General features: G+C 37.3%; 1 protein-coding gene across 1 annotated transcript; it reads right to left on the reverse strand.

The window, feature by feature from the left end:
• On the reverse strand, positions 1 to 22,676 carry LOC130088152 (protein shortage in chiasmata 1 ortholog). The gene is made up of 28 exons (XM_056254787.1): positions 22,494 to 22,676; positions 21,636 to 21,726; positions 20,925 to 21,115; positions 20,509 to 20,668; positions 20,265 to 20,370; positions 19,996 to 20,140; positions 19,520 to 19,618; positions 19,289 to 19,421; positions 18,838 to 18,932; positions 18,477 to 18,740; positions 18,300 to 18,329; positions 17,249 to 17,791; positions 15,985 to 16,152; positions 15,672 to 15,842; positions 15,444 to 15,539; positions 14,962 to 15,137; positions 14,532 to 14,595; positions 14,377 to 14,446; positions 14,108 to 14,283; positions 13,038 to 13,164; positions 12,289 to 12,397; positions 12,072 to 12,199; positions 7,058 to 7,145; positions 6,747 to 6,878; positions 5,642 to 5,791; positions 3,801 to 3,978; positions 1,031 to 1,411; positions 1 to 114 (listed from the first exon to the last, which is right to left on the reverse strand). Exons 1-28 carry the CDS (start codon positions 22,591 to 22,593, stop codon positions 29 to 31), a joined length of 4,257 nt encoding a protein of 1,418 aa, XP_056110762.1. The 5' UTR covers positions 22,594 to 22,676; the 3' UTR covers positions 1 to 28.
• Positions 22,677 to 22,792: the final 116 nt, after the last annotated feature.

A 22,792-nucleotide genomic window follows, 5' to 3' on the forward strand; every position in this document is an offset into this window, starting at 1 on the left:
AAACTGAAGAGAAAGAAGCAAAACTTTCTCAGAAAAATCTCAGTCTGGTCTGTCCATCATTCCTGCCTGGAACTCGCTCATATAGCAGTTTTCCTCTCTTGCTGTGTGGAGGAACTGCGAATAAACACACAGACAGAAAATAATGGAGCAAAACTCTCCTGTCCTCTGGACATCAATTCTTTTGTGGTGGATTTCGGTTTAAAATTTCACATGACATTCTGTCATAATTTCTTCACTATCATGTCGTTCCAAAACTGTACAACCGTCTTCCTTCTGTGGAACGCAAAAGATATTTTGAAAAATGTCTGTTTTTCAACCATGCAGTGAAAGGCAATGGGATCTACAGACCTATGGAGCTAAATTAATTCATTTAGAAAATACGATTCACAAATGCATAAGCTAATTCACTAAAAAAAAGTTTAGATATTTACAAACAGCAATTCACAAACTCATAACCCAATTCATATCGACAAAATACGATTTTTAAATGCACAAACAAATTTACAATCCCAAATGCAAAGCACAATTCATAATTCATATTCATGTATTTTGTGAATATAAATTAGGTTGTTTTTATGAATTGCTGTTTGCAATTTTTTTGTGAATGTAAAGTAACTTGTGCATTTGTTATTCATGTTTTCTGAATAAATTAACTGAGTGAATATTTTAGCTCCATAGATCTAATGTTGTCAAAATTATATTTTTTGTGTTCCACAGAAGGAAGGAAGTCATACATGTTAAGATTCACAAATTCATAGCACACTTTCATAAATAAGCAAGTATGTATGAACATTTCTGAATGTTTTGTATTTTGCCAATATGATTTAGATTATGAATTTGTGAATTGCTGTTTGCAAATACATACACACTTTTTGTTAAATGTAAATGAGCTTATTGAGACTATTTTAGCTCCATAGATCTAATATTGTTCAAAATATCCTTTTTGTGTTCTGCAGAAGAAAGGAAGTCATACAGGTTAGGAATTTGTGTGTGTGTGTGTTGTGTGTGTGTTGTGTTTGTGTGTGTGTACCACTCTGGGCGTCTTCTCCTCCTCGCCTCTTCCTCTCCTCTCCTGTCCTGTGAGGCGGATCGTTCTCAGGTGAGCTCCGGTGAGTCTGACCCTGCGGCCTAAAGCTGAATGCACACGCAGTGTTCCTGTACCCCAGCACTTCAGGAGTGGGTAGAGGAGCCAGGGGAACACGGGCAGACCCTCGGGGAACAGCTCGGCCTGGCACTAGATTTGGGTTTTGAATGAATCCTTCACCCTGCGGCTGCCAGGCGCTCGCTGTAGCTGAAGCTTGGCTGAATGGACTTGGCAAAAAGGGGTTGAATGAGTGAGAGTGAGTTGAATCTGGAAGGGATAATTCGTTTTTTCTCCATGTTTCCTCTCCTCTTCTTCTGTTATGACCTGCTAATGTGATAAAGAAACAATTCAAATTATTGCTCTGAAAAAATTATTTACTAATTTTTATCTGTCCAAAGGGTCCAAAATTAGTGTTTGTCCATAGCCACATCTACCGACACCAACACACCTACCACCAATATATATTTTCAACTGGATATTTAAACTGTATAGTGAATTATATGCCTGTATATTATTGTATCATGTTTGTTGAGATGTGAACATTAATATTAGGTGCAGCTATATATATACCAAATATTTGTATTTATTATTATTATTTTTCTTTGTATTACTCTTGTTATTTTAGCACTTGAAATCTCTTATCGTCTCAGATAATGTTCCTTTTGTTATGTTCTGTGAAAAATATAAATAAAAAGTTCAAAAAAATAAAAATAAACTGTATAGTGACTAGTGATGGAAAGAGTACTGAAAAAAAATCTAATTTAAAAGTACTCATGAGTGGTGGTGAGTACTGAGCTGCGGATTCTACCCCCTTATAATGAACACTGTGCACTACAATTAATAAATATAAAACCATTGCACATAATGCAATTCACATTATCTTTTGTTTTTTGTCATTACGATCGAAGAATAGCTATATCATCCATCTTTCTAAAATGCATCAAATCAGTACATTTAAATCATATTGTTTGAAAAAAATTAATTTAAAATTAGGTGTTAAAACCACTGAGCCTGAGCATGCTATTGTGAATAAAATATCATAAAATATCAATGTTCATAACTGTGCAAAGAATTCAAAAATCTTTAGAAACTCATCCGATAGTTCAGCATCACACACCATGAGATGGTGGGTTAAATAAAGATATTAAAAAATACCTAATTTCTCTCCAAAACGGTATTAGTTTTAGTGTTTTAATAAATAAATGAGAACCACGAATATTATCAGATTACCTCACCTAATGCACTGAAAAAGGCTAAGATAGTGAGCTAACACTGGCTACACTGTAATTACATGCCATTAAATATGTTACAATTTAAACGTACGTGCACATTGTTCTAGAAGTGGGGCATCATCCCTTACACGGCTACATTTACTCGCATTGTAATGCTGATAATATAACTTGTGGAAAGAAAATTGTGCATTAAATAGGGAAGTTATATCCGGGGAAACTTACAAAAGAAACAAACACACACACACACACACACACACACAAATGCATTTCTCTCTTTGTAGTTTTAGTAAAGCCGTTTTATCAGCAGCATCCACAAAAAAAAAAAAAAAAGAAGCTGAACTTGAAAAATGTTTTTGCGCAAGTGCACCTGCTAAATGAAGGCGGATTGTATGAAATTGATCAATCAAAAATCGTTGCTTATTAACGAGCTGTAGTCACTCACTGTCAGAAATGCAGTTCAAGTTAACCCCATAGTGCACTGCATACCGAATATGGCTGCATGACGAGTGCGAGGGAGAGACGCAGCAGTGCACATATCGCTACGTGCATCTCGTTTACACTTTCAATGAAATGTGACCCAATTCCGATTTTTTGCTCATGTGTGACACAGATCGGATGTGTTCTATGACAACAGGAAAAAAACGCATGCATTCGGATATTTCGAGATTGGTTTCAGGCCTTTTGAAAAAAAAAACTTCTTAATTACAGTAACGTGAGTATTTGTAATTCGTAACTTCACATCCCTGATAGTGACGTGAGTCTCTCTGTAAAGTGACATACTCTGAATTTGTCCTCTGCATTTAACCCATTCAAGTTAGTGCACACACATTAGGAGCAGTGAGTAGTGAACACTGCAAACTGTGGACACACACACACTCGGAGCAGTGGGCAGCCATTTTGCTGTGGCGCCTAGGGAGTGATTGGGCTAAAGGGAACTTTGCGAATCGAACCCGCAACCTTCGGGTTACTCCCATTAGGCCACGACTGCCCCCGACTGATAATGATAAACTATATTTAGCATTGTCATTATTGTAATAAGAGTATAAGCAATCAAGTACAAATCAATCAATATTTATCTATATATTGTGGCACCGTGAGATATTGTGTCATAGAAGGGAAGTATGTGCCGTATAGGTGATTGCAGCACACGTAGTATGTAGTATGACAGCCTGACCAAAAATGATGTCCACACAATTAAGCATTTTTCACTGCGTTATCACAAATAAAACAATTAACTCCAAACACAGCTATGCAACATGCTTACAAAATCTTTAACACATTTAGTTATTAACATTTAGACATTAATTTTAAATATATATTTAAAATCTTATCATTATTTTTATAATTTATTTTCATAAATATATAAATAATAGTTATAATGACCAAAGCATTCTTTTGTCACATTTGGTGCTTGGCAAGTATTCATTTTGGATCCTGTCTGTAATTTTTAAGCAAATGTGTCTTATCTAAACACTAAGACTGACCAATCAACTGGCTACGTGGCGTCTTATCCTCCAGATGTAACGGATCAAGATCCTGAGTCCAGAGAGGCAGATGAGGATGAGGAGGGTGAGCTGGGCTGTTTTTGTGTGAGAGGGGTGTATTCTCACTCTTCATGGTGGCCGTTTTGACTTTGGACTCAGTTGTAATATCACTGAAAAGCTGCGGAAAAACAAAGAGTGTGAAAAAAGTCATGTTTCCTTTTACATATTTTTATGCAAATTTTGGGATATTGCATAAAAAAACACTGGATGGAAACGCCAAGATGTGCATAAATTCTAAAAATGAGCATAAAACACATATGCGCTCAATTTGAGGCTGACAATCTTTTTATCTAAAAAGAAGACATGCACATAATCTACGATAGGGACCCATTTAACAAATAAATTCCTTTTATGCAAAACAAAAAACACACGTGACTTTGCCTTAACAGAGGATGTGATTAATTAAACTGGACTAACCAGTGGATCAATCTCATCGCAGAGAATCTCAAATGTTGCTTTGGTCATTCTGAAATGCCTGATCCAAAGTCTGTCATGCATTTATTTGGTATAATAACCACCCAGATGCATCTCACAAGATTGTGTTCCAAAACACCAGGCATCCGCCTCCAAATGCTAGATAACATGACAGTGTTTTTTCCGTTTCATCTGCAGTGCGCTCTGAGGCGGAAGTCATTTATGATGTACAAAAAAGAGCCACAGTGGCTTCCCCAATTGCCCTATCGGTAAGCCCCGCCCCCCATTGTTACTGTTGCTATCTCGGACAAACAAACGGAGTAGCTAACTGTCTTACAATGACAGCTGTCAGTGTGAAAACCTTGTCCCAAACTGTTTTTGATCAATTTTGGACACAGAAGGGCCACCAATCGTCGGGGAGCATTCAAGTGGGACTTAAATATGCCATGGAAGGATATTTTAAAATACATATGGTGCATAACACGATTAATTTGGAATTGAGGGTTTACAGATCACAATGCAAGCGGGAGAAGCCTCATGTTACGGTCGTCACGATCGCAGATGGCTGTTTTTAAACCATCGGGTGTTTTTGACCTTTACTGTACATAATGTGAGAACAGTTAACGTTAATATTTAGGTTTGTACGTTAGCATGGACTCACTAACTTTAATTGTAACTTAATGAGAGTATGACAACCAGAAAATGAACGTTTTCGTCTTCATTGGGATTGGGGTTGAATCCTTAGGGAACCAGGTTCCTGCGCTCACATCATCATCATTATAAATAAATCGGGCTTCAGTCGTATAGCGCAGATAATTGGTCCATTTGCGCAAATCTTATCACACTTTTGAAACGCGCTAATGAACGAGCGCACAGTACGGTGATTCAATACATTAATACACATGTCCATTCTGTCAGGATACATGGAATCAGTGTTACAAATACCCCAGGGCACATCGTTTTACCATTTTTGCAGAATAAACACCATAAAACCCACGAGAGCTTCGGATCTTCCAATGTTTTTCTATGGCGCTGAAACCTAAAGATGTCCCGAGTTCCGGTCCCCGTGCAACTGATCCTCAACTGCCATTGGCTCATCTGCGTTCAAGGGGAGGGGCTTACCGATAGGTCAATTGCAGCAACTTTAATTTTTTTTACAGACATTTTGCACAAATTTCCTAGGAAGTGACAATTTTGTTCTCTTAAACACATGGGATGGAAACGGTGCTTCATTCGCAAATGATTTATGCAATATTCCAATTTTGCTCAAGTTAAATTCGCAACTTTGGATTGAAACATAGTTACTGTCTACAAGACAATGTGCCCTGTGACAGTTTGATCTTGGATACTAGTTTCACTAGTAGTACCTTAATGACTTTGTGAGGGATCTGTGGGAACATTTCCTGCAGCTCAGAGAAAGAAGCTCCCAGCAGCCACTGCAGCGATGGAGCTCTCCTCAACATCAGTTGAGCAACCAGAGGATTAATGCAGGGAAACTGCAATAGGCAATGCTCTGCCTAAAATAAACACACATTAATGCATCAGTGAAATGAGCAAACAGAATGATATTAAACTTTCAGCTCCATCTATTCCAAATCTTGTGAAGTTGATAATTTTGCATGCATTTGTCACACTAATATTAACTGTGTTACTAGCTACTTAATTACTAGCTACTGATTGGACACTCAAAAAATCAATTTCCTTTACAATTAGGGTAATAACTTGAAAAACCTTGGTTGTAGTAAACAAAATAAGCATAATTATCTAAAAAAAACACACACAAAAAACAAAGCCTGAGTGATTTTGTTGAACTCATTCAGAATGAAGAATGACTTTGATATTGTCTGATTTTATAAAAAAAATTTTTTATTATTATTTTACATCTAACAGTGCTGACAAATAGTAGGGATACAGCAATTCGAAAATGCGAGAAAAACGTTATTTCTAATTTAATCAAGGACAACTCGTAAATAAATAAAAAATCCATATTAATTTGTGCATTTTTAAAATGTGTAATAAAGTTGCAAAAAGTCAAATAAAAATCTGAAAAGAACTCAATATTTCATTTTGTGTTCTCGGTTCTAATTTAAATGTTGGTATACAACAAAGCATTTTAAAAATACAACAACGGTTATTTTTTTTTAAAATTTGCATGGTTAAAATAGAAATGGACGCAAATGTACAGGCACCATTTCTATTTATCTTTAATCAATCAATCAATCAATCAATCAATCAATCAATCGTTTATTTATAGAGCACGTTTAAGACACAACCGAGGTTGACCAAAGGTTGACTTTAACTTTAATAAATATATTAATCTATATTAAATACTGAGTTATAGCCTGAGGACAGATGATTTTAGGGTCACTGATGATCAGTGACAAAAAAGTCATCATTTTGATGAAATAAAGAAAAATAATAATAAATAGGACAATTTTTATGTGCTATGAACATTTTAGACCTGTCATTCACCTTTGTGGGCTGCATACTGAGCCAGTCTCTATCCAACCAGCTCAGTCCATCTCTCTCTGAATTCATCAGTGTATGTAAGGAGATCCGATAGATGTAGCTAGCTATCTCTTCTTCCTCACACACCATTAACACCTGAAACAAACATACACCACATGCCATGTCAACAAATATACACAAACTTAGAATGAAAGTATTTTTCAATAGCATAAAAACGGAAAATGTCAAACCTGACATTGGTATAACCTTTAAAATTTGTTTTAAGATTTGTTATCTGCTATTAAAATTGCCATAATAAATTAGGAAGAAAATACCTTGACATCAAACTTGTCAGACTTGCTTCCGAACAACACAGATGCAGAGTAGATGTGAACCAGATTGATATAGATGTTACTGGAAATCCTAAAATTGGAGGAAAATAGTGTTTAGTTTTTGAATCTACATAAATAAAACAGTGTGTCAGTCACGGTTGCTGTTTTGTCTTCTGTTGGCTATGAACAGGAATCGACACATAATGCTTCACAGGACGGCTATAGATGGAATAAAAAAGCACAACCAAAATTCAGTATGCAAACAGTGCAGTCCTGGATATTACTGTATAATGAAAAGTGACAGTCCAATATTTCAACCAGGCCGATTAATTTGCTGATATTTGGTCATTTAACAGAAGTACCCTAGTGAAAAAAACTATACCAAAATGTATTTCATGTAAGTATACTATAAAATCATTAACATATTTACTGACATATCGCTTGAGACTTGAAAAAAATATTATAATTAAACTGTATTTGGAGTACTTCTTTATTGCATTAAGCCTAAAATGTGTTTTAATATCACTATTAGTAAGGACAGTATGATCTCTGTATAATATCAGTCTTTAAATGCAAGTTAAAGTGTACCTAAAGTATACTTTAGTACACTAGCATACTAAAGTACAATTGCAGGGTATTTATTGTACATAAATATGTAATGTATTTGGAGTATACTTAGCATAACAAAATTTCCAATACATTTTGGTATATTTATTTTCCACTAGGGTAGTCATTCCATCGTGTCAATTCCAATATCTATCAACAACCTTGCAACATTAATATTCATAGGATATCAATATCATATTTGTATTTTGAGCAAATATAGTGTAAAATAAATGTTAATATAAATTCAACTACTGTATTTCATATCAGCATTATATCAGTGACTCTCTTCTCTGGATACTGGTTTTGGCATCGGCCATTATGGCAACTAATCAGGGTTCAGCAATAAATACGGTTTGTAAAATTAAAGATATTCACTAACAATAACTAACAATAACAGTCAACCCTCTACGCACACCTTGGCAATAGAATCGCCATTGGCTAGTACATTTTTTTAGTTTACTCGCCAGACTGATATACTATTTATTAGGGGTGACCCTGAATAGCCGAAGATTCGATATTTCGATAGGAGGAGCCTGATTCGACTACCAATCTCACGGTCGAATCTTCGCAGAGGTGTTATGAAACGAGGATCATGCCACTTTGTCTGATTTCACATAGAACTACCGGGTTTTCTGTCAATACGTTAATATACAGCCTATTATGATAATGCTGTAAATAAAAATGTGCAAAGAAAGAAGCTTTTAATAAATATCTTTAGCATGTGTGAATTAATCCAACCACCCCTGTGACAGATTTAAGTTTCACTTTCGATCCGTGACCGACAGAGGAGCGTCTTGGCGGCAGGGATTTACATCTTTAAAAATGTCTGGGATAAGAAAATCTAAAGTGTAGATGCACACCATAAGAAAGGATATTCTCCAAGGCTGGATTTAGCATCAGGAAAACCATGATCGCACTTCTGCCGGCCAACGTTAACAAGTTGGTTTTCCTCGGGACATTCTAAAACGCTTAACGTGAAAAAAGCTTTTAAAACACTTAAAGAGCACTTTTACGCATGTACACAGTACACACCTTATTAAGAAACCATACTATGTGCAGATAAGCAGATGAACCCAGAATATGAACGCAACGCATTCCTCCTATAGAAAGTAACTTAGCGTTTTCTTTATAATAACGGTTTTCTATGGGAGGAAAATGCTTAACGTGTAATTAAATGCGTTGCGTTCATATTCTGGGCTCATCTGCTTTTCTGTAGGCTATATACACTCACCTAAAGGATTATTAGGAACACCTGTTTAATTTCTCATTAATGCAATTATCTAATCCACCAATCACATGGAAGTTGCTTCAATGCATTTAGGGGTGTGGTCCTGGTCAAGACAATCTCCTGAACTCCAAACTGAATGTCAGAATGGGAAAGAAAGGTGATTTAAGCAATTTTGAGCGCGGCATGGTTCTTGGTGCCAGACGGGCCGGTCTGAGTATTTCACAATCTGCTCAGTTACTGGGATTTTCATGCACAACCATTTCTAGGGTTTACAAAGAATGGTGTGAAAAGGGAAAAACATCCAGTATGCGGCAGTCCTGTGGGCGAAAATGCCTTGTTGATGCTAGAGGTCAGAGGAGAATGGGCCGACTGATTCAAGCTGATAGAAGAGCAACTTTGACTGAAATAACCACTCGTTACAACCGAGGTATGCAGCAAAGCATTTGTGAAGCCACAACACGCACAACCTTGAGGCGGATGGGCTACAACAGCAGAAGAGCCCACCGGGTACCACTCATCTCCACTACAAATAGGGAAAAGAGGCTACAATTTGCAAGAGCTCACCAAAATTGGACAGTTGAAGACTGGAAAAATGTTGCCTGGTCTGATATGTCTTGATTTCTGTTGAGACATTCAGATGGTAGAGTCAGAATTTGGCGTAAACAGAATGAGAACATGGAACCATCATGCCTTGTTACCACTGTGCAGGCTGGTGGTGGTGGTGTAATGGTGTGGGGGATGTTTTCTTGGCACACTTTAGGCCCCTTAGTGCCAATTGGGCATCGTTTAAATGCCACGGCCTACCTGAGCATTGTTTCTGACCATGTCCATCTCTTTATGGCCACCATGTACCCATCCTCTGATGGCTACTTCCAGCAGGATAATGCACCATGTCACAAAGCTCAAATCATTTCAAATTGGTTTCTTGAACATGACAATGAGTTCACTGTACTAAAATGACCCCACAGTCACCAGATCTCAACCCAATAGAGCATCTTTGGGATGTGGTGGAACGGGAGCTTCGTGCCCTGGATGTGCATCCCACAAATCTCCATCAACTGCAAGATGCTATCCTATCAATATGGGCCAACATTTCTAAAGAATGCTTTCAGCACCTTGTTGAATCAATGCCACGTAGAATTAAGGCAGTTCTGAAGGCGAAAGGGGGTCAAACACAGTATTAGTATGGTGTTCCTAATAATCCTTTAGGTGAGTGTAGTATGCTTTATTTGTAAGGTGTGTACAGAATTTGATCTTTAAATATAACTGTCTTAGGACATTAAGCCGTTAAACGTTTTTCACGTTAAGAGTTTTAGAATGTATTTTATCCGCGCACACAATTTGAAAAGACTCAAACGGACACAGGCCGAGTGAAAGACTGGACTTGTTTCCCGATCAGGTATGGGTACAAGTGATTTCAAAACATTTCAGCCGGTTTTAATTAGAGTTTTGGATGTGAACATGTTTAGCTAAAAAGACTGCCGCTCCAGTTTAGCGTTTATTGTTGTTTCTGCAGTTAAAAAGACAAAGTTGACAATTTTGGCTATACTTTCGTCATTTTAATTTTATTTATTGATCACTCAGGGTTATTATCTAATTTAACTATTTGTGGCTTGTGTTTTGAATATATGTTCCCCTGCACTTTAGGCATTTTGCACACATTTGTTCTGTATCTTGTGACTTGATTCTGACTTATTTCGTTCTGTATTTTTATTTATTAGAAAGGTATATTCTGTTTGAATTTAATTCTGTAAATTAATTGTTTATTTTTTCGGTGCATCAATGTTGCGCTGTACTTAGAGCCTGCTCGCACAGGCAATTTAGCCGATTTAATTGATTTGCATGTGAAATGCAAATCCTGTCTGCAGTGTGGCCTTTCTGCAGTTATTTATGTTATTTCCTAGTTTTATTGATCCGAAATGTTTTTATACATTTTCTTCTATATCTTTGTGTGATGTTCTGTACATCGCGGCTTTAAAATGTTAAAGACCTGCCCCCTCCCCCCCACACACATGATTCGACTATTACTCGACTGACGATTCTGATTCGACTATGAAAATACTTTTCATAAAAGTCGAGGACTTTATATATTTATATAATACGATTCCACCAAATCAGCTTAAATTTGTAAAATGGCACATCTTTTTAAATATCTGGACGTACACTCTTAACATCAGTCAATCAAGCATTATGATATATTATGATAATCAAGCACTATTTAATGATCGAACTTTAGTAATTAGAACTAAAACTTGGTAACCATGTATGAATTCATATTTGTAGGTATATTGTTGGTCATTCAGTGTTTCTGTAAAAAGATAGATAATAGTAATTGATTAGTAATTATTATTAAAAGATAATACTACTACTGATTCTACTAATAATAATAACAATATACATACAGTGCACTAAGGATTGATGAGCTGCTGAATATGAATATTAATCACGTTGTCAACGTTCGCTCAAACTGATTTGCTGAAATCAAAACAGGGATGAGTGCCAGCCAATGAGATTGCCTTTTGCGCATTAGTTTCCGCCCACTACCGGAGAAACCGGCATATCTTCTGCTTGTTCTTAAAAGCTGAATAATTCCAAATGAACTCTGTTATTTTGACAGGAAAATACAACAAAGAATATCGTTTACCTTTAGCACGTCGATTCTGCGTGGAATGTAAGGCTCTCTCTCTCTTTGTGTGTGTGAGAAACACAGCGCTCTCAGCAAAGCGACGGCGAGTTGTGTGCCTTCACACTACAGTTTACGGTACGTCAAATACAGGTACGCTGAGCACAGATCGCTTGACAGAGAGCGAAACTCTCAAGCGCTGATCACTCAGTCAGTGTTCAGCGAGTGAAAATATATCTACGCTAAACTTATACTTACCCCTAACACACTGGCGAGTAAAATCTGAGAATTTATTAGCCAATGGTTAATGATAGACATTATTTAGTCGCCCAGAGTGAAGATGTAGTCGCATATGCAAGTGATTTACTCGTAATGTAGAGGGTTGACATTTGAATTTTGTACAATTATTTTTTTTGTGCTGAGGTCAATGAAAATCCATTACAAGTACATAAATTAGCTACCAGCCCAATTGGGACTTCAGAAACAAATCCTTACTGTTGAGCCCTGATAATAATGAATGGTTACATGATCACACAAATGTAAATGTATTTGAAACTGACAGTGCCCTGTGGTTCTCGGCGCAGTGCAGGATGAGCCAGCAACGGCTGAACTGCAGAGATAGGGCTGAGAGTCTCTTGACGACACGCTCAGATGCTTCTCCAATCTTCTTCTCCAACTCACTCAGCTCCTGAACACACACACACAGGATTTACATGTTCAGTCCAGGGTCACATTGTGAATGGTGGGTCTGGTGAGCAAGTGTGCATCGAGCGTCACCTGGATGAGGATGGCAGTGGTCTCATCCACAGTGATGACATCATAATGGGTTCCGCCCAGCTGCAGTGCAGATGGAGAGTGTTTCCTCTCCAGCAGAACAATATTGTATCTGCCAACAACAGTCTCTGTACATCAGTATACACTCTTTATAAAGGTTCTTATAAAGGTTCAACATTGGCATCTATGGATCCATGAAAAAAAGGTAAGTTAACCGTCGATCTAAACTGCTGCTGCGTTACGCACACACACACAGAAGCGTGCACAAATGTATTGTAAACTCTGTTCTGTGATTTAAATAAAATAGCTTAGAAAATGAAAAAGTCTAGCATACATTTCTTAGTAACTAAAAACCACAGCTTCACTATTAGTAGAGACATGCTGCCAGGTGCAATTCACACACAATCGCTCTCTCACACACTAATGCATTCATATAAATGTAATCTTTACTGTGCTACTTTATCTATATCTGACTTCGAATGAGCAGAAATATGTGAGAAATACAACTACCCAAGACAGAAGAACTGATAAAAATAAGCTGTTATGTAGGAGTGCTATCATATGCCATATCTGTGCACAAGGCAACCCGCGTTCGACTCGTCTCAGCTCGAGGTTCAGGCTTATTTTTTCATCAATGACGTCATCAGCGACTAGTCGACGTCGACTCTCATCTCATCACATAAATGTCGACTTTAAAAAATCTGAAGTCGTTCAACCCCTTATATACACACACACTACTTTGAGTAACTCACGTTGTCTGCAGTGTGCGCTGCATCTTTAAGCGGTTCAGTAAACCATCAGTGATGAGCAACACAAACGGAATAGTGTCCAGATATGATTTAGCAGTTGATTCTTCTGGGATATCTGCTGCAGATGAAACTGTAAGGATCATAACAATAAAGAAGCTTATTATTGATTGATTGATTGATTTTATTTGACCCTTTTGTTTAAAATACGATACATCTTTGCACCATATATAAAAAACAAAACAAAAACAAAGTCAGGATAACACAATGTGGAAAATGCAAGTGGCAACAAATCAAGCATCAATCATCACATCCATATATATATTAACTATAACCATCAAGACAAAACCATAAAATATTATCATACTAAGTTTGACATCTGAGCCATTTTTTCAGTGCCAGCTTAAAACCTACTAAACTTCTAGTTACCTAAATTACTCTTAAATCTAGGAGGTACAAAATCCGTAGAGCTGCCCCTGGTGGAGTAACAGTGAACATCTCTCACTCTATTAAAATAATGATTCAAATATTTGGGGACATTCCCATGCACAGTCCTATGTACCATGCACAGGTGAATCTGCGAGACTCTGTCTTTTACATTTAACCACCCTATAGTCTCAAAATGAGAAATATCAAGGTGAGATCTCACGGGGAGGTTCAAAATAAGCATTATAACCCTATTTTTAGCAGTCTGAAGCCTATGTTTCAGGTGCTTTAAAACTCCATTGTACCAAGAGCAACACGCGTAATCAAAATAAGGCTGAATTAGAGCACTTGCCAGATTATAGAATCAATCATCCATAATTTTCATATTTTATCAGCCAAAATGTGTACATGTAATTGTATTTTAATGTTTAACATAGTGTTTGAATATAGGAAAGATATCTCTTCCAAGCTAATTCAACAAGCAACAGGACATCTGACCAAACACTTGGATTTTTTTATACTAACACTGAGATCTCAATGATAAAGAATCCCGCTCCACATAATTGTAGATTAAACATCAAATATGTTCTTATTGGCTGTGATTACTGACGTTACAGCATCATGTGAGCATGAAGGATTGTTAGACTGACTGGTTTCAGGCACTGCAGTGGAGAAGGAGATAAAGTTGACGTTTCTCTCTGAACACACACTGCCGAAGGGCGAGTGGCCCACACAGGAAAGCTCAAACACCATGCTGAAACTCTGCCATGGGAAATCAGGACCAATGTGCTGACTGCACACGACGACACACCTACTGTAGGACAGTCTGAGGAGAAAGGAGATGGACATAACACATTAAATCAGGCCTTATATCCACACCTCATGTATTTACACCTTAGAGATAAGGACAAAAAGAGACCTGTCCATCACTTCTCTGCTCACGACTTTAAGCTTTCCTTCATCCGGGACGATTTCAGACACAGCGTTTTCTAAACACACACACACACACATACATAGAATCAGGCAGGACAATCACTGCATAGTAACAATCTTATTCTTGAGAAAATAACTCACCTGATACCTGGTTGAGAGCTGCGAGCAGCTTTTTATTTACACTGTTCACTGTCAACACTAGAACCTGATCACATGCAACAACAGTCATTAAACATTCACGTTCTGTAAAATGTGCTTTGTTTGAAAAGTATGCTTGGTCAAGTTAAGTCAATGTTATGTGTATAGCGCTTTTCACAATACATATTGTTTTAAAGCAGCTTTACAGTAAATCATGATGTTAATTTTCTATATCTTAATATCTTAATTCCTTAGTCGAATTTAGTAGATAATAAATAATATAGTTAACATTTTAGTATATATCACTTTACTTGAATGTACTGTATGTATGCAGATAAGGTTAGATACACATATACAGTTATTGTTTGTTTCGAGCTTACTTCAGAGCTGAAGCACAAGTCTTAACTCCAAATAACTCTGTATTAAATCTCACTCTAGTGTTGTGGTTGGCGTGGGAGTTCATCCAGGTGTTGATTTGTTCCTGGAGCTCCAGTAGTTTAGGGTTGGACTCCTGGCTCTTCTGACTCAGATACTGCAACACCTCAAACTTCTTCAACAGCTCATCCAAACAGCTCCGAGTACAGGAGTCCTTCGCCTGAGCCAGGTACTCTATTCAAAGACAGATTTTACAGGCGTGTGAGTAAAGCTATACAAAAGCTACGCTGTAACGATCAAATCACAAATGAGATCTCAGTTGGTTGTGCCACACTGATGCTGCTTCTTAGAAAAAGGAAAAACAAAGGAATCTCACATGCATCTCCTCTATAGAGCAGGGTTTCCCAAATGGGGGTTCATGAGGGAATAATTAAATCATATATAAAAATGTGTATTCAATTAATCGAAATGAAACTGAAATCACAGTAATATCAGACCATAGCTATGAGATATGAGTGTTTTTTTTCTTCTGATATTTACCAGTGGCTGCGTTGAGGTCACATCTGAACAGGACGTGTTCCTTAAGCATTACCAGAATATGTAGCAGTGCCATCTCATTAAACACACTGTCAGCATCTGCCACATAAATAATACAAAACCATCTTATTTAAAAACGATCATGCGGTGAGATATGGATGCTGCCGTGTAGTTGATCCACTACAGACTCCTGTGCATTCTTATAATGTGTGAGAAAGTGTCTCTTCTGACCCTGTTCTGTCCGAAGCATTCGGTCTTGCTGCTTTAGGAGGAATCGTGTGAGTTCGGAAGACAGAGTGCCAAAGTCTCTGTTGTTCAAAGCGGAGATGCCCAACTTCTGCATTTTTCCCAGAGAGGGCAGAGCCAACGCATGCAGTTCCCTATATGCATCTCGCTGACTCTCTACAGGAATAAACAGAGAAATACAGTGAATCATTTCAACTAAACAAATAAATGATTAAGAATATACAAAAAAACATGTATTTTGTGCTTACAACTATTTTTTATATCTAATGCTATTCAAATATTTCAGATCTGCTGATACCTGTGGCTTGGACGTATACAATCTTGCTGATGGTCTCTTGTATCTCTTCACAGGGAAAGGTTTTCTCAGTGGCAATGACAATCCTTCCTGTATCTGAGGCGTGATTCACTGCATTTATTCTGTTATCTAGCAAAGCTTTTCCAGTAGGATCCTGACATCTGGTTACCTCTGAAAAATGTTAGACTTTATCACTTTTAGTCAATTCATGGCTTTGTTTTGTCAGTTTGCAATAATGGTGATCTCAATCTTTGTCATCTCTTTTTTTTAATGTACTTGTGTCAGTTTATTCAATATAACTTTCAGAATGCAAACCTTCCTACCCAGTCAAAACAAATGTTTTTATTAAGACTAGGCAGCAAAAATTACTAAAGAAATCTTTCTTGTGGAGTGACAACAATGAATTTATTAACACGTGCATGTCAACGTCAACATGACCTATTCTGTAACAACCAGGATAGATACTAGGCAAAATAAGATACTTGTGTTCCGTTTGTATAACTAACACTAAAAGATGTCAGGGAAGACCTCCAAACATTTTGCAGTTCCTAGACATGCGTTATAAAATTTTTTTTTTTTTTTTTATATATGATTGAATCCCTTTAGTTCACCCAAAAACTTTAATTTTGAAAGGGGTCTTATTTTTTTTTTTTGCAAACAAAACACTTGTTATTAACACAATTAATAACAGATGTTTCATTTTTGGGTGAACTAACGTCGTTCAACACCCGTGAGACATTTTCGGAACACAAATGAAGATATTTTTTATGAAATTTGAGAGCTTTGTGTCCCTCCAGCGGGAGCTACGCAACTACCACATTCAAGGTCCAGAACGGTAGGAAAGACATCATTAAAGTCATCCATGTGTCATCCTGCGGTTTAAGCTAAATTTTGTGAAGCGACACTAGGGTTTTGTTTGCGAAAAAAAATAAAAATTACCGCTTTCAAAATTTTCATTTTTCGGTGAACTAACTCTTTAAAATCACCATGAAATAGAAATAGACTATTCTTATTTTTTTTTATAGAATATCATAAATTAGTTATACGTGCACATCATTATTTTGTTAAAATTCATGTGCACTCCAGCAACCTGTCACTCACATGAGATCGCAGGAATTAGAAAACAGTAACGATCCAATCAAGTCCCACCCAACTTTTTTTCTCATATCAAGAACTCTGATATACGTCCCAATAGGGAAGAAAAGTCACAATTTATGTGTCATGCTTACTTTAAACACTATTAATGAAAGTCCTGGATTTACTCTACCTGCAGATGTTGGACTGCTCCGCTGAAGTTTTTCCATCGTTCTTACCGCCACAAAAGACAATAAAGGGTCCAAATCTTCGTAAGACTGAACTACAGAATTGTTTCCCTTTCTGCCTCTCAAACAGTTTGATAACAGAGATGATTTAGAGGTTATGTTTTCTCTTCTCTGATCTGACTTCTCAGGAAGTTTGTGTATAGCGGATATCACTTCAATATCTTTAACACAGTGCTTCAATGGAGACGACTTAGACATCTCGACCACTTTAGAAAAGCGGTGTTGCTTTTCTGAAAGACATGTGGAGGAATTTGTCTGACTCCCAAACCATTTTTCTGGTGGACTAGAGATGCGTTTCTCTATCTCTGCAGCTTTACAGTCTATTCCTCCAGCTGTTGTCACTGTAGAACTGTCTCCTTGGTGAGACATGCCCTCCATTATAAAGAACTTCACAGTCGTCCCTCTCTCCACCTGTGTAGGTACGGCTGACTGCAGAGGCTTACTCTGGGAAGGGTGAACTGCAGTGGGATGGCTTGAAGGTGGCAGCGCTGAGAAACCAGAGTAAAACATTTCATTTGAGTTCAATCAACAGCATTTGTGGCATAATGTTGATTACCAACTTAAATTATTGTATTATTTGAGCTGTGACGTTCTTGTCATTTACACAGTCGAGTTAGGGTTTATGGTGTTGTGAAAACAAAGTTGTAAAATTTAAACTTTACATAGAAAGGGTTAGGAATTGTATCACTGAAGTCCTATTAACATGCATATTGTTTGTTTCTTGTTGCTATACTACTAAAACTATTAGTATTTTACTTTATTGGCCCCTTTCGCTTCCAATGTAAATGCCTTACTGTATCCCAGATTTGCTGTTTTTAAAGGAAAAGGAGGGTGGAGTTCATTTAAGGCTAATATTGAACACAATAGATTTTCCATTTTCCAATTTGGTCTGTTCACGCCTCAAATATGCATAATTGCAATGTTTGCAAATGATCATGACTGAAAATATATATATAGCTCATGATTAAAACGATGAGAGAAATTTAAAAAGCTCACCAGCATCTGAAGGGCATTCACCCAGCAACTCTGTAAAAACACAACATTAACATACAGAACTTTGAGTAATATATTTATAATAATACCATTATATAAAAAAGACTCGAGTACTATTGCATTGTCATTTAAAATAGATCTTTTACGTATAGGCATACTTCAATCACTATAAGATCTTACCATCTATTTTCCTAATGGACAGTGGTGAGAATATTTCATCTATGTGCGACTCTCTCACAGCTGTCTTGCATTCTTCTGTGGACATTTTCTCAGTATAGATGAAGAGATTTGTGAAGTTTTCAGGCACCGTCACTGTACTGTCTGTGAGATGAAACTGGCCCATTTTGTCTTTAGGTTCTGGGACCGGTTCCATCTCCACCTTCAGTGGTGTGAGAAGCTCTGGAAGTGACTGAATGTGGACCAAGGGCTTATTTACCTGTGGTTCTGTACACACAACACAATGGAGTTCAAGGACTATACACACTTTATGGATATAAACCAGTGCAAGTTTCTCACATTACTATCTACATATCCACATTACCAGCAAGTAAAGACTGAGACACACATTGGAGATTTTTCTCTGCCATCCAAACTGCTTTTTCCATATTTTCACAATGACTGTCTGACATGAAATGCCTGGGAAAAAGTATAGTACATATTATTTCCTGCGTCATATGAATTATTATGAGTAGTGTTTTCATTGATCTTAGGTCAAAACAGACCATATTTACTTTATTAATTCCCATGCATGGTCAAATTATTGTGAACAATTCAACGTTGCACATTGTTCCTTCACAATATCCCGTTTTACTTGAAAATGTCACATTATGGAAGCAAAATTGATTGTAAATGCCGTTTCATGTTGGCTTGAAAAATGAAAACAAACTTTTTGTAGATTACATGGAACCTCTACATGTTGCAGTAAAAACATATTTACTGCAACAAACATTCACAGCCTTCTCTCCTTGTTATAACAAATGCACCAAACTCACTGCTTATAAACTGGTGACAGTATTTCAGCTGACAGCTTTCTGCTGGACATAAACAGGTCTGGTAGACACAGCGTATGATTACAAGGTGAAAGAGGCAGGTCTAATTCCATCTCAGCAGAAGACCTTGAAGCAACTGGAATGAAAGGTTTTGAAGTCACTGGAGATTAGAAGAGCAATCTACAGAAGGAAACACTCTTTGATTGTGATTAAAAATGAACAGTCAATACACACCACCTGGAGACTTTGGCTCCTTAAAGGTCATGTTAGCAAAGCTGCTTTCAGCCATTTGCAGGACCTCCAACTCAGTCGTGTGTTTATAAGCAGAGGTGGCTATTAAAAAAAAAAAAAAAAAAAAAAGATTATTGACATTTTATGAAATACAATGCCCCCAAAAAGTCACACTTATAAGTGTAAATGTCTGCTTGTAATTGCATTAGATAACAAAATATAAAAGCAAGTGGCATTTAGACTTTTCTGAGAAATGTTTACAACGACTTTCAATCAACTGGTGTTTGAATAGTGCACTTGTTGTTTTATTTAAAACCTAACAAATGTCTTTTTGTCAAATGTTTTGCTTGGAAGTTGTACTTGTGCTTCATATTTTGTTATCTAATGCTATGATAATCAGATGATTTTAAGCGTGACTCGTTTCCAACTACTCTTCGGGGCCATTGTATATTTTTTGCAATGTATAGGTCAAGTTTTACCTTCTTTAAGAAGATCTTTTAAGGGTAAACATTCTTCTATTTGTTCTCGGGTGACATTTAGAAAATCTTGCATTTTTGCGATGGAAAAAATGGGCTCTTGTCTTCGGAAGGAATCCATACAAACTTCAACAGGCAACATTAGTGACTGTGGAGAAATCATAGGCTGGTATAGTTGAAATACTAAAACTTCTTCCTAAGCTGCAAAAAGCACAAACAATAAAGACCAATAAAGAGTTTTTTCATTAACATGATTCAGTTTTGTAGTTTACTTCTTCGTTCAGTACTGCCTCTTTTTTGAACTCCTCTGTAACATTTCCTCCAGTAAACGTGGCGCCCGTTACTTCATCTAAAACTGCATCGTATGAGGCACAGTGTCTAGGAGAAGGAAATATAATTTCAGTGCATACATATGCATAATAGATTTTGTAAGTAACAATCCTCTCTTCCCAGACTTTTCTTTGGGGCTGTTTTTAAAGTTCTTTATAGGAGAAAGAAATATATTGTATGTTGTACCTAAAAACAACCCCTTCTAAAAGATGTACTGATGAATTGAGAACAGGATCCGAGACAGCCATGATCTTCAGCCTCTGAAGCATTGTTTGAAATGGAGGCATGTGGCTTTTGAACCGCTGCAGATGATCACCGAATATCACCTCCTCTGGCAGAGTGAGATCTGAGATTTCGGAAACAAGTTAAGGAAGGATTATCATCCTTCCATTGTAGGACTTCTAAGGACCAAGAACATATAAAGATCCTTTTGAAATCCCTTTGAAAGCAAGCCATGTGATGTGCTGGGAATTTTTAGCACACATCTACCCCTTTTTTAGGCACATCAAAGCCAAAAATAGATGAGTGCTATAAAAGTGGTGCAGTATACAGAAGTGACACAAAAATATAAACAAAATATTACTAAATCCTCCAAATCCTACCATCACTGGTAAAGCAACATGCATCTGGCGTACATGGACTGAAAGTCTCTTCCCAAGGTGATCTGATGGCACCGCTCTCAACTCCATCTAAAAGCCAGAGGACTTCTGAGGTCCCAATACTGCACTGAGAGGCAGGATTAGAGCTGGGAACCACTTCCTCTAGTCCTCTTCCTGTCTGCAACACATTGAGCCTAAACACAACACAGCTCAATTTGAAGAACCTGTATTTAAACACAGCTGAGAGAAATTCAGGGGACGTTTACACAACAGCGTTTTCAACTAAAAACGGAAAACTTTTTTGCATTTTGGTCGTGCATTTACAAGACGATGGCGTCTTGGGGGCCTGAAAATGCACGTTTTTGAAAACTATACCGTTATCGTCCCCATGTAAACAACAAAAACGTGAAAACGATGACGCATGCATATCACGTTCAGGGTATAGGCAGGTAGTGTTTCTTTACAAAGTGACATTGCCAACACCTTGCCTGACCTGCATAATGGAGCGTTTTAGTCATTATTGCGGATCCATGTGAACGGGGATCGTTTTGACAACGTTGTCGTCTCTACGCAAAAAAAAAAAAAACTTTTCTGTCTTAGTAGATCGTTGTCGTGTAAACGTACCCTTACTCTCAGCTGGGTGTGGACACAATCTGCAGACACAAATATGAAAGCATAGATCATATCAAAGGGCATTATAGAAACAGTTCAAACCTTTCCAAACAGTCACTGAAACGTATGCTGGCCTTCAAGTAATCCATTACAGATCCAGTCACTTGTAGCGTACCCATGGATATTTTGTTCGCTGTCATAAATGACATAAGTCAGTGTTGATATGGTATCATTGAATACAAAAGGTATCTGGGGGTGAGATAGCAAGTTAGCAACACAGATGAATGTAATGAAAGTAAATTTCCTATTCAAAAAAAATCTTCTCCCTTGTAATAAATCACTAAAACAGCAATACATCTCCATTCTCCATTGCATTACACAGAAAAAAGAAAACATCTTGAGCGAGTATTTTATGCCATAATTCTCATTTTAGGGCAGAGGTCTTCAACCCTGCTCCTGGGGATCCGCTGTCCAGCAAAGTTTATTTCCTAACGGGTTCAGCACACCTGCCTGTGATTTTCAAGCGACCCTGAAGAACTTAGCCGGTTACGTTGTGTTTGATAAGGGTTGGAGCAAGTTCAGTGCTCTGCAGGTCAGTGGGTCCCCAGGAGCAGGCTTGAAAACTTCTGTTTTAGGGTAAACAAAATGCGTAATCTGAAAAATGCTGCCTTTGGAGGATGCATGCCAAAGTAGGATGGCATCAAGGTACATCCGAATCCAAAGTTAGCTTCACCAACCGCAACTTTCTTTATTTTTTAGCTTAACTGTCACCGAATGGAAAGCACAGGACTGTGGGATATCAAACGCAGCGAAAGGATACATCTATGCTGCATTCAAAAATCCTTCAGATGAAGGTATCTCAGGAGACAAGAAGTGAAGCTAACATTGGATACGGACGTCCCTTAATGCCTTTCTACCTTCCGAGGGCAGCATTTCCACAGCCAAACTTGCCACACTTACTCCATGGCACTCGGTAAGCGATGTCTGACAGGTGTCCATTGTGAGGGTAGATGTTACTGACTAGCTGGAACGGAACTGGAAGTTCCAACATGTTCATCATCAGTCTGCGTTTGAATGAGGCCTACAACAGATGACACCTCAATATTTAAAAGTTTATGAGCTTGTTAAAGTATTTCATAATTTATTGTACCCTTATTCTGATTTTATATTATTACCCCCTCCAGAAACTTTTGAATAATTTATTTAATTTCATCATCTTATATAATATAATTCCCTTTTCTGTTTTATTTTTGATAAAT

This window comes from Rhinichthys klamathensis, unplaced genomic scaffold (genome assembly GCF_029890125.1).
Source record: "Rhinichthys klamathensis goyatoka isolate OS25496 unplaced genomic scaffold, OSU_Roscu_1.1 h1tg000114l_1, whole genome shotgun sequence".
Taxonomy (NCBI): Eukaryota; Metazoa; Chordata; class Actinopteri; order Cypriniformes; family Leuciscidae; genus Rhinichthys; species Rhinichthys klamathensis.